At 40.5% G+C, this 15,827-nt stretch overlaps 1 protein-coding gene across 4 annotated transcripts; it reads left to right on the forward strand.

Annotated features, from left to right (window-relative positions):
* The first annotated feature begins 1,303 nt into the window (after window positions 1-1,303).
* ctsl.1 (cathepsin L.1) lies at window positions 1,304-5,445 on the forward strand. 4 transcript variants are annotated; one of them, XM_069707093.1, is made up of 10 exons: window positions 1,304-1,508; window positions 2,488-2,602; window positions 2,885-2,989; window positions 3,166-3,308; window positions 3,471-3,668; window positions 3,765-3,956; window positions 4,356-4,521; window positions 4,617-4,722; window positions 4,979-5,082; window positions 5,243-5,445. In XM_069707093.1, exons 3-9 carry the CDS (start codon window positions 2,890-2,892, stop codon window positions 5,076-5,078), a joined length of 1,005 nt encoding a protein of 334 aa, XP_069563194.1. In that variant the 5' UTR covers window positions 1,304-1,508; window positions 2,488-2,602; window positions 2,885-2,889; the 3' UTR covers window positions 5,079-5,082; window positions 5,243-5,445. The 4 variants fall into 4 exon arrangements, with proteins under 4 accessions (XP_069563194.1, XP_069563193.1, XP_069563195.1 ...); XM_069707092.1 differs by having other exon boundaries at window positions 1,304-1,477; XM_069707094.1 differs by having other exon boundaries at window positions 1,304-1,477; window positions 2,541-2,602.
* Window positions 5,446-15,827: the final 10,382 nt, after the last annotated feature.

The following is a 15,827-nucleotide window of genomic DNA, read 5'->3' on the forward strand; positions in this document are numbered from 1 at the left end:
TGCAAAGATTTTCTGTCTATATTTCATCACACTTTGTACTTCTATTTCACTACATTTGGAGGGAAACCCAGTTATTTTCACTACTACATTGTTCTAACAACTTTAGTGACTTTTTGGAAGATTGAGAACACAGTATAAGCTCAGCCCTAATTTATCAACTCAGTTTAATGTGTAGACACATTTGTGTAACATAAATCCTGCCACGATTCAGAGAATTTAGCTTGTGTTGATTTGGCGGGGCCCGACCCAGCAGCACTTCCCCGGGAGTTGAGAAGTGCTGATTCATCTATCATAATGTATATAAAGTAGTTAAGACTGGCTCCACGCCAACCAGCTACACATATAAGTACAGCTAATATTAGATCCAGAGCTAATGACAAGTTTTGCTGCTGTCGTTATACAGTAAACAGGAAGTCTGCCACAAATGATGAGCTAAAAACCGACAACAAACCTCACAGGTTAACAAACATCCATAAATCTACTGCAGGGTAACATTTTTGTACCTGTCTAGAAGCACTATAGCAAGCTGCAAATCACTTTTCAAACCTTTCAAAACCTTTAGGTTTTTCTCTGCAGTGTAACATAATTGTGACTGGCTCCGGTGCAAATATGTCTTGGGCCCCACCCCTTGACACAGACAAAAATACATCCACATCCACATCCACACATTTAGCCTAAGGTGCTAATTTATTTTTTATTTTTTTACAAACCCCCCCCCCTTTTTTTTTTTTCTTTTATAATTGTCACAATGTCAACGCAAGTAAAGGGAGTTCATTGGAGAAACAAATTAGCATTTCCAGGCAAGACGTCCTCTTTAGTTACTTTTAAGAGAAAAGGAACCAAATTAAAACATCATGGGTGGAAATAATAGTCAATATATTTTTCAGTTGTTTTGGATCATTTAAAAAAGAGTTAAAAAAAAAGGTGTGGTTTAACTTCACTTGAGTAAAGGATTGTGAGTATTTCTACCACATCTGGTCAACTGCTCTCGTGTTTTGCTGTGTATGAGCTCGTCTCAAAAACTTATCATGCCTTAAAATAATGCCAAAACTGCTGCGATATATCAATAGACCTTTCTATCATTTTCAGTTGTGTGTGCCAGGCTGTTGGCAGGAAAACTATTTGCATTTTTCTGATGGGAAAGAACCGAAGCTTGTGTACAAACACTACTGCCTGTAAAATCTGCCTATGCAAGAGACTGAACACAAACAGGCAGATACACGAGACACGCTGAAAAGAGTTCAATGACATCTGAATTTTTTTTAGCTTAGTTCTCAGTTTTCTCTCACTTCACGGCGTCTTTATGGTCTGAAGCATTGTCACGCTGATAGCCTTGTGACAGACACGCCGTCAGCCTGGAAGTCAGATATCAGTTACGACATAATTGCAGTGGACTACCACAGAAAAAAGAGTGATGTCTTCCATAGATACATGTAAAAAGAATGTTTGAACTCATGCTCCTGACAATGGTGGAGAGGTAAGATTTGCACACAAAACAAACTTGCCAGGTAAGCTGAAAAACAGGATGCGTGCGTGGAAACAGAGAGGAAGTCTTAAACAATTGCGAATTGAAATGGTTGTGAATCATAAATCAAACCAGATCAAGTGTAGAGAGGAGTTTATCGGAATGTGTGTGTGTGTGTGTGTGTGTGTGCAGTGTACACTGCACAAGACCACAGAAATGTGAAAGAACTTTGACGCAAAAAGTTGTTGAATATATTTGCAGAAATGTGTGCAAGGTTGGCCTAGACTGCTTTTTTTTTTTATATATATATAGAGAGGGATATATCTTACACCAGAGCTTCTTAATCACTCAAACAAACTTTCAGTGAGTGGGTGTTTGCTAAAGTGTTGCCCTTCTTTTCGAGAAATAAAATCACCTCCAGTAGCTACCCACAGATTTTCCAGAGCAATTTAATCTGCTGGGTTTCAACTACTACTGTCAAACAGGTGGAAGATGGAAAACATGAGCACATGCATGGATTGTTGTTTCTGTATGTCGGTTTTGGTTCTGTTCTTTTAAAAGAATCCCCATCTCAGAGCACTGGAGAGAACACAAAATCCCAACAGTGCTTTTTAATGTGAAAGCATTACTCACACACACACACACACACACACACACACACACACACACACACACACACACACACACACACACACACACACACACACACACACACACACACACACACACACACACACACACACACACACACACACACACACACACACACACACACACAGACTCAGATTTCTTCTTTATGTGATTGCATAACTCCAAAGCAACAAACTGCTGAGTAATGCATCATGCCTTCATAGAAAATTCACAGCTCCAAATCAGTAATTTATGACACTGATGTTCCTTTTTTTTTTTTTTTTTGCTGAGGCTGAATATGTTTCCCAAAAGAATGGCATCATGATCTTGACAACATCCACATTTTTATATTTCAATGATTGACTCTCACGCTCTTTATGAGTTGCTGACAGCCACCTGACTGGAACACCGCAGTCTGCTATATAAAAGCGCTTCTGTGACACAGCTCTACATCACATACAAGTGGTTGGACCTCAATCTTCACCTGACTCCCTGACAAAGAGACAGGTAAGTAGCTACAACACATAACAAGACACACAGACGTACACACATACACACACACTTCCTGTTATGCACTATGGAAACTCATAAATATGAGAAAGAGTTGGAGGGAGAGATGAAACAGAAATTCAAAGGTTCCAGGAAACAGAGCTGATACAGTGCTAGTGTGTATGTGACATCTAACATCATGACAGGAGGCAAACACAAGTGAAATGAAAGATCAGCCTCAACCTGTGTGGTTTCCTGCAAGTTACAAAAGTTCTCTGCTTTTGTTCTGCTTGTCTTCAGTCGATATGAAGGTGCTACTGGCTGTTGCTGCTTTTCTGGCCGTGGCCAGCTGTGCCAGCATCTCTCTAGAAGACCTGGAGTTTCACGCCTGGAAACTTAAGTTTGGTAAGACGAGAGAATCTTTTTTTATTCTGGTCATTTGACCGAAATATATTGTCTTTGAGGCCTGAATTTGGAGACATGAATAGAAGTTTACAGCTTACATTTTGCCAGTCAGCTAATAAAGGAAAATCTTTATGATGAAATTGGATTTTCTGATAATTAATTTTTCTGTTTGGCAGGGAGGTCCTACAGCTCTCCATCAGAGGAGGCTCAACGCAGAGAAATCTGGCTCAGCAACCGCAGACTGGTGCTGGTGCACAACATGATGGCTGATCAGGGCATCAAGTCCTACCGCCTTGGCATGACCTACTTTGCTGACATGGTATGTGAAAAAAGAAAAAGACAGACAGACAACAGCTTTCAGCCTTCATCATGTGTAACTAACGGTCATCATGTAGTTTCAATTAGCATGTAAGGACACAGTGAATAACATTTTGGATGAAGACCCTATGAAGTGACACTAACTTTTGTCCCTCTTCACCAGGAAAACGAAGAGTACAAACACCTGATCTCTAAGGGCTGCCTAGGCTCCTTCAATGCCTCTCTGCCTCGCAGCGGCTCTGCCTTCCTCAAACTGCCGAAAGTTACTGATCTGCCCACCACTGTTGACTGGAGGGACAAGGGATACGTCACTGACATCAAGGATCAGAAGGAGTGTGGCTCCTGCTGGGCCTTCAGCACAGTACGTACATGAATGACTTGATGTTTTCTCTCTTTTAGTGAAGCAGGAAACTTTGCATAACGTTTGTCTGGATTAAAATGAACTTCTGAACTTCAGACTGGATCGCTGGAGGGTCAGCACTTCAGGAAGACAGGGAAGCTGGTGTCTCTGAGTGAGCAGCAGCTCGTTGACTGCTCTGGTGACTATGGCAACATGGGCTGCAATGGAGGCCTGATGGACAACGCCTTCAAGTACATCAAAGACAACGGAGGCATTGACACAGAGGAGTCCTACCCTTATGAGGCCGAGGTAAATAGAAAACAATGTGTTTTAAATAATATTACACACAATTTCGAAATGATTAAGTTATAATCTTTGAATGCACAGCTGTAGGGCATGTATCATTATAATGCTAAAAAGCAGAATTGGAGATACAAAACACCTCATTAAACTGTTAAAAAAAAAAAATCATGGCTCTTCATTTATAATTCTGCCATCTTGTGGCCAAAATATAAAGTTGCCCAAAACCCTGAAACAGACAACACAAAGCCTACAATAACTGCTTTATAGACTTCTCTTAAAGTTCATCTTTAACAACATACTGCTACTAAAATGTACTGTTCTCTAATGTACACTTAATCCCCACTTTCATAATGTTTCAAGATGGTAAAAAGTTTAAGGAATCCTGACTTATTTTCTCTCAATTAGGATGGAACATGCCGTTACAACCCTGCTAACATTGGTGCCACATGCACGGGCTTCGTTGATGTGACAAATGGTGATGAAGATGCCCTGAAGGAGGCTGTGGCCACCATTGGACCCGTGTCTGTCGCCATTGATGCCTCTCATTCTTCCTTCCAGCTCTATGAATCAGGTGGACACTTCTTACCACAAAAAGAAATGGGAATCATTGATTTTTTTTTTTTACCTATCAATGTGTTAGTCTAACCTACATGTATGTGTTTCCAGGAGTGTATAATGAGCCCGATTGCAGCAGCACAGAGTTGGACCACGGTGTTCTCGCTGTGGGTTACGGTACTGACAACAGACACGACTACTGGTTGATCAAGAACAGGTAAATGCACATATGTTTCCCTCATATTTTAATTCACGCCCTGCTTTTCTGCTGGTGTAACACTGAATAGAGTGTGATACATTGTTACATGAAGGCATCTTAAATGTTGTTACCAAAATAAAGTGAAACCCACTTACTTTGAATTTCTACCAACTCTTAACTACTATGAGCAAACCACTGTGACTGTGATTCAGTTTTATCAGCTAAAGGTTGTTTTGATCATTTTAATATTGTTAAAATTTATATTTTTCTGTAGCTGGGGTCTTGGATGGGGAGACAAGGGGTACATCATGATGACCAGGAACAAACACAACCAGTGTGGAATTTCTACTGCTGCCAGCTACCCGCTGGTCTGAACAGGTAACAAGAAACTTAATTTCATAGTTTTTTCCTGCTTTAGGTAACAACCAAATGCTATCAAAGATATAATTTTAACAAATTAAACTTCTGAGCATAATGAACCTGAAATTACATGTGTAGTTGTTTCTAATGTTTTTAAAAAAAATAATTGTATTTGCAGGTCCAGGACTTTTCTCAGTGAGGAAGACAACAGTGACATATAATTTACTTTAATTTGTTTTATTTTATTAAAAACTGAGTTATGCAAGTTGTTTAGTTTTTTTCTTGAAGGTTACAAGACTATCTCTTTAACCTGTTGCACTTTTAACTTTTTGTGAAGATTGTACATACATTTGAATAAATAAAATGTTTCACATTGAGAAATAAAAATGACTCGTCTATGTGTTTCGCTGTGCTGGTGTTGTATGGCTTATTGTTTGCGGTCATACAGGTTATTTCTTTTCATAGCAAAAGTTCATTAAAGGTACATTATGATTAAAGTGAATAAATCAATGTAGGTTGTGGCTGTAGGCTTACAGCAGCTACTTCAAGTTAGATATTGAAGTTTTGTTTCCATGACTCAAAAGTGAGACTGTGCTCAGTCAAACACTTATCACAGAATAACAAATCAAGCTGTTACTTCTACTTGTTATATAGATGAATAAATACATTAATAAATTCTTAATTTGTATAATTTTGTTAAAACAATCACAGAATAAGCAAACAGCATGATCGTTTAAAAACAAATCTCCTGCATATAGAGCGACTGATAATGGGTTCCCACATCAGGTGAGAAAGTCTGCAATTGCTGTAGTGTGTAGCTACAAAAGCATGCAAATGGTCTTTCGATTGAAACAAAAACAAATCTAAGTCAAAGGTTGGCAACAGAAAATAAACCACTCAACTTAATCACTCTCAAAATTAGTCATTTAGACAGATTTTCAAAGTGACAAATGATACAAAAGAGTTTTTTTTTTTTTTTTTTTTAACATAAAGGAGTTGCCGCTCCCTGCAATGTACATTTTCCAAGGTTTTTGCCCTCAGTCAAGGCTTCTGTTTCGAACAATAAATTGTACTCTTTGCAAAATACATGAAAGGAGCTTTTAACATTAAATGTTAGCTTTTTTTTATTCATAGTTCTTCACACACATCAAGTTGGCTGAGAACTTTGCTCAAAGACAAATTGAGCTTTTACAGATAACAGATTTCTGAGAACAGATTTTCTCATATACCCAGGGATTTATGTCATATCCCAGTATATTAGTTTCGACTGGCATAAATAATTCACTAAAAACAAGTGATGTTTGGTCTCAGATGCAGCCTCTGATACCAGCTGCCGCTGTGGCCTCTGGCTTGCAAACTTCAGGCCAAAGATAAAAGCTGTGGGCAAGGATTTTCAGAAATGGAAAATTCATTTTGGAAAAGGAATATCTTCACTTTGGTCTTTTCTGCTATCTTTGAACCCCCCCCCCCCCCCCCTTCAGGTAACATTTCTTGCTTTATCTTCCCAGATACAGATTTACTTTCTTTAGCAGTCTGTGGTTTGTGAAAGGTTATCTCAGATTAATTTGCAGGTAGGGACACAGAAAAAGGAAGAAGTAAAAGTGAAAGGTGATCTGGCTGGCAAATGTGAACATGTGGTAACACAAGGACATTTTTCCTGTTCAATCTCTTGTCTGATGTGGTGAGAAGCCAATATGGATTTTTGAGAAATATCTCAGCGGTCTGTTGTTTGACCTCTATTATTGTCATTATATTTTACAGACTGTCTTTTGCTTTCAAGATCATCCTCCTCTCCTGCTACATTATCTCAATGAGACACCTGATCGTTTAGAATCGCTTTTAATATAAAATGGCAATTTTGACAGTGTGGGAAGGAAGGAAACAAAGTAAGAAAGTAAGAAAGCAAGAAAGCAAGAAACAAACACACAAAGAAGGAAACAAAGACCGATTTTTTTTTTACATTTTTGATTAAAAAAACAAACCCAGCAATGTACTAATCATTCTCTAAATCACTGTGGAGTTTTGCAATAAATGAAAAGCAATGATGAGAATCTATGATTACTTTGATTTTACTTTTTCTCTTATGTTAGTTGTATGTTCAGCCATAGTTAATCTTGCTTTTGCATGTTTAGTAATTTAGTTAGCCTATTTGTATTTTAGCCAGCTGTCATTTGTAGTTATCTGTTGTTATTGTGTTTCTTTTCTCATCTTTGTGCTAAATCTGCATTCTGGCCTCTTTGTTGTGCCCCACACAGCTACAGTATTACATGACAGCAGAAGTCTGTTTTGCAGACACTATTTTTCCACTAACCTGCTTTCCCCTTCAGATAAAGTACAGCTGCAGACATTTATAACATCCTTGTTACCTTTTTTTGAGATACTATCTACTCACACTGGTAAAGACAAAACTGCACTAGCCCCACCGAATGACTGTAAAATAATCCTATAATGGAATCCGGCCTTCTTTCAACAGTAATTTGTAATGCTTAAGGGTTTTGCATGTAATCCAACTAAATAGCAGTACTTAAGTCATTATTCTTAAATCATTATTGAACCTTAGATGAAGGAAGGTTGCTTCACTCTTCTGCAAACCATGAAGTGGGTTATAAATAAATGTGTAGTGCTTGACATTATTTTGTTTATTTGTCATGGGCTATTTCAGCCTAACGGCATTACATTTTACTGCACACAATGAAGCGGAAAATAATTCAGCACGTGAGTCTGACTGCTGCGTTCTTGATCTGGCTTTAGACATTTGATAACATGCTAAAAAAAAAACGTGGACTTTCCCACTAATCATCAACAGAAAGAAAATGAGTTCTGCTTTTCCCATCAATGTAATTATTAAAATCACCTTAAGTGCTTGTAATTCACCCATTCTACATTTTAGGTCTGGCTGTGATAATATTTGATGGGAGGAGGAGAACACAGAAGCAGGGATGCAGAAAGGGGGAGAACATATTAGGGATTTAATCAGCTTGGGTGACAAAATGTGACCTTGACATCTTACTTTTTTCTCCCTCAGCTGAAGCTGAAGCAGCAGCAGCAGAGAGAGAGAGGTGCAGTGTGGATGCAAATGGGCAAAGACAAAGTAATTGAAAGAGAGATTTAAATTATCTTTTGTCAGGCGGGTCTTGTAACTGTAGACATACAATAGTAAAAAATATCTGCCGTTTTATCAGCACTCTCAGTGCGACAGCTTTCAGCAAATTAGGCTTGAGTGATTGTTATCCAGTGACATAATCATCATCATTCTTTTTATTTTTTGGGACAGTGAAGGAGGGCATTAGAAAGTGGGGAAAGCAAACTATGAAAAAGCTCCCAGACAGAGACAAAGGGAGACAGAAGGAGGGCGCAGAAGAGGTGAGTCAAATTAATTGGTTTTGCTAAATCCTCCTCAAACAGCAGAAGCCAATGTGGTTCCACAAAAGGCCATTACCGGTAATCAATTTAAATCTGTTTTACCCTTCCCAAGGAAACCAATTAGGCAATTTAATTTGGCTTTTTTGATTCACAGCATAACCACTGCACAGGACAGGACATCCAATTCACTTCCTGCAGAGAGGGACAAGTGAAAACACTGGGAGGTGTTGCTGCAACAAACAAAGCTATTGATCAGGGACAGGCTGAGAGATCCAAGGAGGAGTGAGAAGGGAGAGACAGGAAGCATGGCAGGATGAATGAATTTGGATTTAGTTAAGGGGGAAAAACACAACACTGATCCAGCTGTGACACTTCGAATCTGCCTCAACAATTAAGACTGATGGCAAGTTGTATCTTAAAATTCAGTTTTCTGGTAAATGTTATTTTAAGCAGTTTAGCGTTTTTGTACTTGGGGGGGGGGGGAACACTTTTTTGTATCACTAGATGGCAGCACTTTACTACTGATGATTATCTCAGCAGTTTTCGGTGCTGTGGCCAAGCTTGAGTCATGCAAAGCTCCTTGATGTTTTACAGTCACATGTCCTTTCATTGAACATGTAACATGCATACAGTGTATACAAAAATTCATAAACACACACACACACACACACACACACACACACACACACACACACACACACACACACACACACACACACACACACACACACACACACACACACACACACACAGACTACATTTCCCTGCACCACTGAACCCATTATAGCGCAACAGCGCACACACCGTACACTGAATGTCTGCTTAATCAACAATGTCACCGCACAATTTCAGTAGATTGGCTGTTGGGTTGGTATGGAGGAGAGTGTCAGTCAGCCGTGTCACCCATCATAGCGAACAAACAGTCTTTCCTACGGGGATTCAGACGGGGCCACATTACTGCAGCGATGTGTTATCCATCTCCCATCATGCCTTTCTGTGTGAGTGCATGTGTGGTGTGTGTGTGTGTGTGTGTGTGTGTGTGTGTGTGTGTGTGTGTGTGTGTGTGTGTGTGTGTGTGTGTGTGTGTGTGTGTGTGTGTGTGTGTGTGTGTGTGTGTGTGTGTGTGTGTGCGGGTGGGTGGGGGTGTCAACTGGTTTGCCATGGTAATGGGGAACATGTGTGATTGTGACAGACAGGAGTTCTGCATGACCACACACAATACTGATGCACACAGACACAGACTGAAAACTGGACTGAAGTGAAACTGAACAAGTAAACAAGAACAGAACCCTATGACACTTTTTTTGAATTACTTTATAGACAGTTTAAATTTCTAAAATCCCACAGAGCAGGCCAAAAATCCATACTCCCCCTGTATTTTGTTCTTTAAAATCTGTCCTTTCTCGTTTTTATCCCTTTTATTTCTTCCTCATTTCATCTCTCCATCCCCCTTTAGCCAGCTGCATTTCTTGGACAGGACTCATGGCTGTGGTATGAGAGAGGCAAGTGAAAGCTAACCGTTTGAGAAAAACAGCCCAGGCAAGGCCAATTACACCCAGACAAAGCACTTTGCATGTTATTGTGTTAGGGATTCATGCCTGATTGACTGAATGGGTTCTAATGAGGCTGGGGAAGGACGTGCAAGAGAGGAAGAAACACTCCTCCGTTTCCCTGATGGATTGATTCACCTGCAACAAACATACGCAGGTACAAACACGCTCGCTGGTGATGACAGCTAAGGTGCAAAGGTGCGCAGTCACATATTGGCACGCACATGGGAGAGCACATACAGTGAGGATACACACAAATCAATAATAAGGCAAACAACAGCTATCTTTCTCCAGTTACTGCTTTGAAGTGCGCTCTGTATGCGAGTGTGTACAGTGGGTGGCAGATGAAGAGGAGATATTATAGTGCTGTATTGCCTGCAGATGCTCCTATGTGAAAGCTTCACTCCCACTGGCATCCTTTTATAGTATCACCTGACTAGGTAGCGTTGGATATAGCAACAGATGGATTGGTAAAGCCTTCAGCAGTAATAAAAAATGTCAGCTGGGCCTGTATAACAGATGTTAGTTTTATTTCTGTGTTGTGTTGTGTGCCGGGCTTCAACTCCACTAAGTTTCACATCTTTGAAGTTTTTTTTTTTTTTTTTTTGGATTTTGTTCTCTGTCTCGGTGGAATAAAATTTGAAACGGATATTACTAGCCACAGGGTAAGGAAAATAACAAAATGCCAGCTATGATGTTCGCGAGATCACTGTCAACAACTTACAAATTGAAAATGAAATTAGCTAGCACCTGAGGTTCAGTCTATGAATTTTAAAAGAAAGGTGTGAAGCCCCATGTATGTGAGATTAAAAGGAGCAGACAAGGATGTACACAAGTACACAGACTGCAAAATGGTTGTAAATGTGCATCTTAATGCAAAAGATTTTAATTGTTTACATCATGAATCATATGTAAACAAGCCAGGCATTGAGATAGATGTGTTAATCATCTATGTAATATGCTAATTCCATTCGATTTCCATTCTTTTCATCTGAGTGACTCCAGCTCCAGCGTTGAGATACTTGAGGGACCCGCAGTGTGTGCTGAGAGTCCTCTGAAGAATATTTACAGCGGCCTTCTTTATCGTCACCCTCTTCTTTGACCTGCTTTTTGCAACTCCCCCTCCACCTGCACACTTTGCTCTCTCCCACTTCCCTCTCATTCACAATTTCCTGTTGTCCCTCGTCTTCCTCTTGGATCTCTCCGCTCCCTCGTCCATCTCCCCTGCCTCGCTGAGGTCAGGGTGAAGGGTCAATTGCCTGGGTGCACCGCCGAGCCTGTTCTTGAGAGAGCAGTCATGTATCTGAGCTCTGTCTTATCTTTGTCTTCTACATCACCTGACAACTCTTTCCCACGGGAGCCTGCCTCACTTTTACCTGCAGTAACCTGCTCCTCATACATTTGTGTGTGTTTGTGTATATTTTCTGTATGCATGTCTGTTTATTGGAGTGTCTGTATGTGTGGGTGGATGCTTCTCTATGTATCCAATCCTTTGCTTGCCCCTTTTACCCACCCTTGTTTATTTGCCCTGTTCAATGTCCTCCTCTCCAGCTATCCTCCTTGCCTGACCTTTTTCTGTCACCGCCTTCCCTCCTCCATCGATAGCGAGAGCTAATAAGGCAATTAAAGCCTAATTAAAGGAGTCTTCAGAGAAAAGAAAGGTCTCGGGCAACTTCACGAGTGTAAGGGAATGGCGTGTATTCGTGCCCCTTGCGAGCTCCCTCTCACTCTCTCTTGACCACCACAATAAAAGAAAAAAAAAGAGATGATGAGAGGCCAGACGAACTGTATCTAGACTCACATCACAATTTTTACAAAGTCCTCAGATTTACTTAGTGGAATCAAGAGACGGGTAACACAAGGTAACTAGCTAATTTGTTGGCTTCAAGTGTATTTATCCAAACAGCGTCAGCCCACTCATTGTTGTCAAATTTGCCAGCACAGATCAAAGGGCCCTGTGCAGCGTGTCAGCCAGGTTACCTCTGCTTGGCACTGTGAATCAAAGTCAAGGATTAAGACGGGAAGCAGGAAAACTGGGAGGCAGAGGGAGGGGGGAGGGGGGTTCAAGGCCATGCGAGAGATGATCATCCTCTCTTTGGGATGTGAGCTGCTTGTCACAAAAAGTCTGCGACGGATCTGTGTTTTTTTTTTTCCTCTTACATCCCGATGCATACGATCACTGTTTGCACTTGTAGTCTGAAACAAAATCTTTACCCCTGATTTAGAAGGCACTTACAATGCATTAGCCTTGTGGTAATTACTAGAAACTCAATTAGAAGAAACCGCTGAAGACCAAGACCAAACTGGAGGGCTTAAGCTGCAACGCTGGTAAATGGATTTGGAGTTAATTTAGTGAGTCAGAGGGTGAAACAGCCATCAGTGATGTTTTAAGCTGCAGAAAGCAACCTGAGTGCTCAGAGCTCTGTACCGTAGGCTGATCTCCTCTCTAGTCTGCTCTCAATTGGCATTCAGCTTCACTTTGGTTTGGTGTTACAATCAAAATGCGGTTGGAATTTATTTTTCCTGTCTGTATGTGACGGCCCACTTTCAACATGATCTTCACTGGTTTGTTGTTTCTTTTTTAGGTTTACAGTTGTCCATGTTACTGTCCATGCCTCAGATCCTGTTCAGAGTGAAGTTGTATATTTTATTTATAGTTCTTTTTATGTTCTCTAACATGCGTCGGGGCATCTCATGACCTCAAGCTGTGCCTGTCCGTTTCCAGAGAATATCTGTATTTACTATTCATGTTCCTATATTGGCTTGTGGTGTAAACATAAACATTGCAATATAAACACATTTCATAATATAGAATTAGATGATTATATCAACCATTATTATGGATTGATCAGGCTCTAGTGCTGTCTGCGTGTACCTCTGACACCTGTACCTACTGGGACTATAATGTACACCAACCTGCTACATCAAATGACATATTGGACAGTGCTGTGTAAATCTATGGAGAGAGCAGATGGACTGCACCTTGGAGAAAGAGTGGGTGGAAAAGCCTGCCTGTCCCTACTTGTGAATGCTCCTATTGGTGCCAGCATGCGTGTTGGCGTGCATGTCCATGAAGGTGCTACTGCAGGATCTTGGCTTTGGCCTTGGAGTGGGCATGTGTGTGTGTGTGTGTGTGTGTGTGTGTGTGTGTGTGTGTGTGTGTGTGTGTGTGTGTGTGTGTGTGTGTGTGTGTGTGTGTGTGTGTGTGTGTGTGTGTGTGTGTGTGTGTGTGAGAGCTGGTGAGTGGGTGTGCATCGTGAGAGCACTGCTGTGCCTCCTTCTTCTGGGGACCAGATGGTGATGGAGCCAGTCGCTTCACTCGACTGTCTCTGACATCATCACTCAAAGAGAGAGACATGGAAATGGACAGAGCATTTTAAATATATATACATGTAGAGGATTTCATAGCGCGGTGATTTCACACAGTAATTTTAATAATAATTCTGAATCATCTCTGACTTACAGTTCCTGCACTTCCTGCATGGTGGTGTGGATTGTATTACCTACTGGGGATCGGTCTTGATTTTCAAATGTTTTGAATAGTCATTAAAAAAATAAAATAGTTAAACACCAGATAGTAATGCTTTACTACTGTCAGAAGGTGGCGGTAATGACCCTAAAAGCTGTTTGCCAGCCTGCATTGTACAGCAAAAGGAGGAGAAGAAAAACACGTTACGACCAGGCTCTGATAAAACATGTTTCCCTGTGAGATTAGATGCTACCACATAAACACTCAAAAACTACCACAGCCATCACAAAATTCTGTTTGGAATTCTTCCAATTGATAAACAAAAATGAGGTGCAGCGCAGACTACACCAGATAAAGCTACCATATCATAAATCTATCACCGCTATGCACAGCCATTTGAGAACGAAGCATTAAGCAGACGGTCCATCCACAGATCGACAATCAATGATTAATTTTGTCCATAACTTTATAGGTAGGCTACTTTGAATTCAAGAAAATGCGAGCAAGTAGCAGTTCCACAGTATACAAATACTCCATTGCAACTAATAGTTCCGCATTCAGATTATCCTCAACTAAAAATCTATTTGTATTACCAGTAAAATTAATCTGAAAGTAATTTTCCTCATTATACATAATACTGCCAGTTGAGAGTTTATTTGGTATGCCTACAGTCGTTGAAACAATGCAGTGTCATACTTGCTCTAATGAAGGTTAAAATGTTACATTTGAGTTTTTTAAGCATTGTTGATTTAGTGTAATGATCATTTCTGTGGCTGTAATTTGTGATGCTTTTGAATAATATTGAACTAAACTGAGAGGTCTTCTAGCATTTTGACTACCGTTATTGATATAAATGAGGTGACCTTGAGTAATTGTAAAAAGGGAAATGAACTGAGACCTCATTATTTAATTTCTGGACAAAAAGAGGAGCTGGGGAAACAAGAGACAATTCTTTATTTATTCATTTAAGGAGTGCGCATCTGATAACTCTGACAGACCTGATCCACCCCATATTCAGGCAGAATCAGGCTTTAACCAATTATGTTGGATTGGGGATTATAACTCAATATTGTGCTTTTCTTTATTTTCTCCGCATTGATGATTAATTATAGATTAGAGCAAATGCTTTTCTTCATTTAAAATGCAATTATAGCTGTTTGATCTCACCACATTTCACCTTTTTTGGGGGGTAAAAATCTATTATGTAGAGAGAGGAAACAATAAAAACAGTGAAGAACTACAGTAGTCAGGACTAATTGATCAACCTCTGTATTAGCAATTCACCGTTCCCATCCTTTTACTGTTCACGTGCGCGCTGTCTGTGCAATGTGATGAGGACAAGTGTGCACATCAGACAAGGAGGGCTAATCGACAGCCACACTCAGCTGACAGGCTGATGCTGCCTCCCCATGCTTTGCCTCCACTTTTCTCAAGAGAGTGTCTAATTACACGTGATACTCTGGAAGCAAGATGTTGAATGACAACCCATGTCTCAGCAACACCATGGACCACGAATTACAGAACGTCTAAACCTACTCGAGCTCATTTTACATCTGGTGATTACATTGATTAATTTGTTAAATAAAACAATAAGCTGCAGCCAGACAGGAAGCAATAGATATTACGATGCAACAACCATAATCCAAACATACTTACATATTTTTAATTTTGTCTTAAAATTGTGATAAAATAATAATAAAGTTTATCAGTTATATTTGCATCTGCAAAATGCTACATGTTGTAGTCCATGACGTGGTAAACTAACTGCAGTGGAAATGATACAGAAGTTTCAGTTTCCTCTCGCAGACTGAACACCTCCAACATTCCCAGAATCCCTCAGGTCCAAAATTACAACCAGTCTTCAGTGATTTGAGGCTCAGCTCATACATAAAGGTCATACGTGTCTATTAATGAATATCTTTGTTCCAGTCTCTGTCTCTGGAGCTCGCTAATTGAACTAGAATCTCTTTCCCTTCGTCCCTTGGATGTACTACATGCCGGTGCAGGAAGAGGCAGTTGACAAAAGTGTGTCTTTTTCCCCTCCCAACGCCGCTAACTGCGATGGTGTAGCTAAACGAGGCCTGTGATAAACGCCATGCCAGACAGAGGCATCCAAGCCCACTGCCTCCCCTTCCCTCACTGCCTGGTGCGCAGTGCAACGGCCAATCAACTGCTCACACAAAGGAGGAATTAACATATTCCCTGGCACAAAATCGCTCCCTTAATTGCAGCTGCATTGAGCCCGTCTTCTCCACACCTCCTCTACACTCGCTCTCTCTCTGCTTTTTTTTTTTGCAATCTCCCCATCACCAGCCTCTCCAAGTGTGTGTGTGTGTGTGTGTGTGTGTGTGTGTGTGTGTGTGTGTGTGTGTGTGTGTGTG

The sequence above is a fragment of the Brachyistius frenatus genome, unplaced genomic scaffold, assembly GCF_029030835.1.
Source record: "Brachyistius frenatus isolate BFR_SWC_R1_liver_20210118 unplaced genomic scaffold, ASM2903083v1 Contig_67, whole genome shotgun sequence".
NCBI lineage: Eukaryota > Metazoa > Chordata > Actinopteri > Embiotocidae > Brachyistius > Brachyistius frenatus.

Bases quoted from the DNA above. Each gene is read 5' to 3' on its own strand.
- ctsl.1 (XM_069707093.1), top strand. From the start codon at position 2,890: ATGAAGGTGCTACTGGCTGTTGCTGCTTTTCTGGCCGTGGCCAGCTGT. The intron at 3,309-3,470 runs GTATGTGAAAAA...CCTCTTCACCAG, and splicing joins TGACCTACTTTGCTGACATG to GAAAACGAAGAGTACAAACA. The intron at 3,957-4,355 runs GTAAATAGAAAA...TCTCTCAATTAG, and splicing joins CCTACCCTTATGAGGCCGAG to GATGGAACATGCCGTTACAA.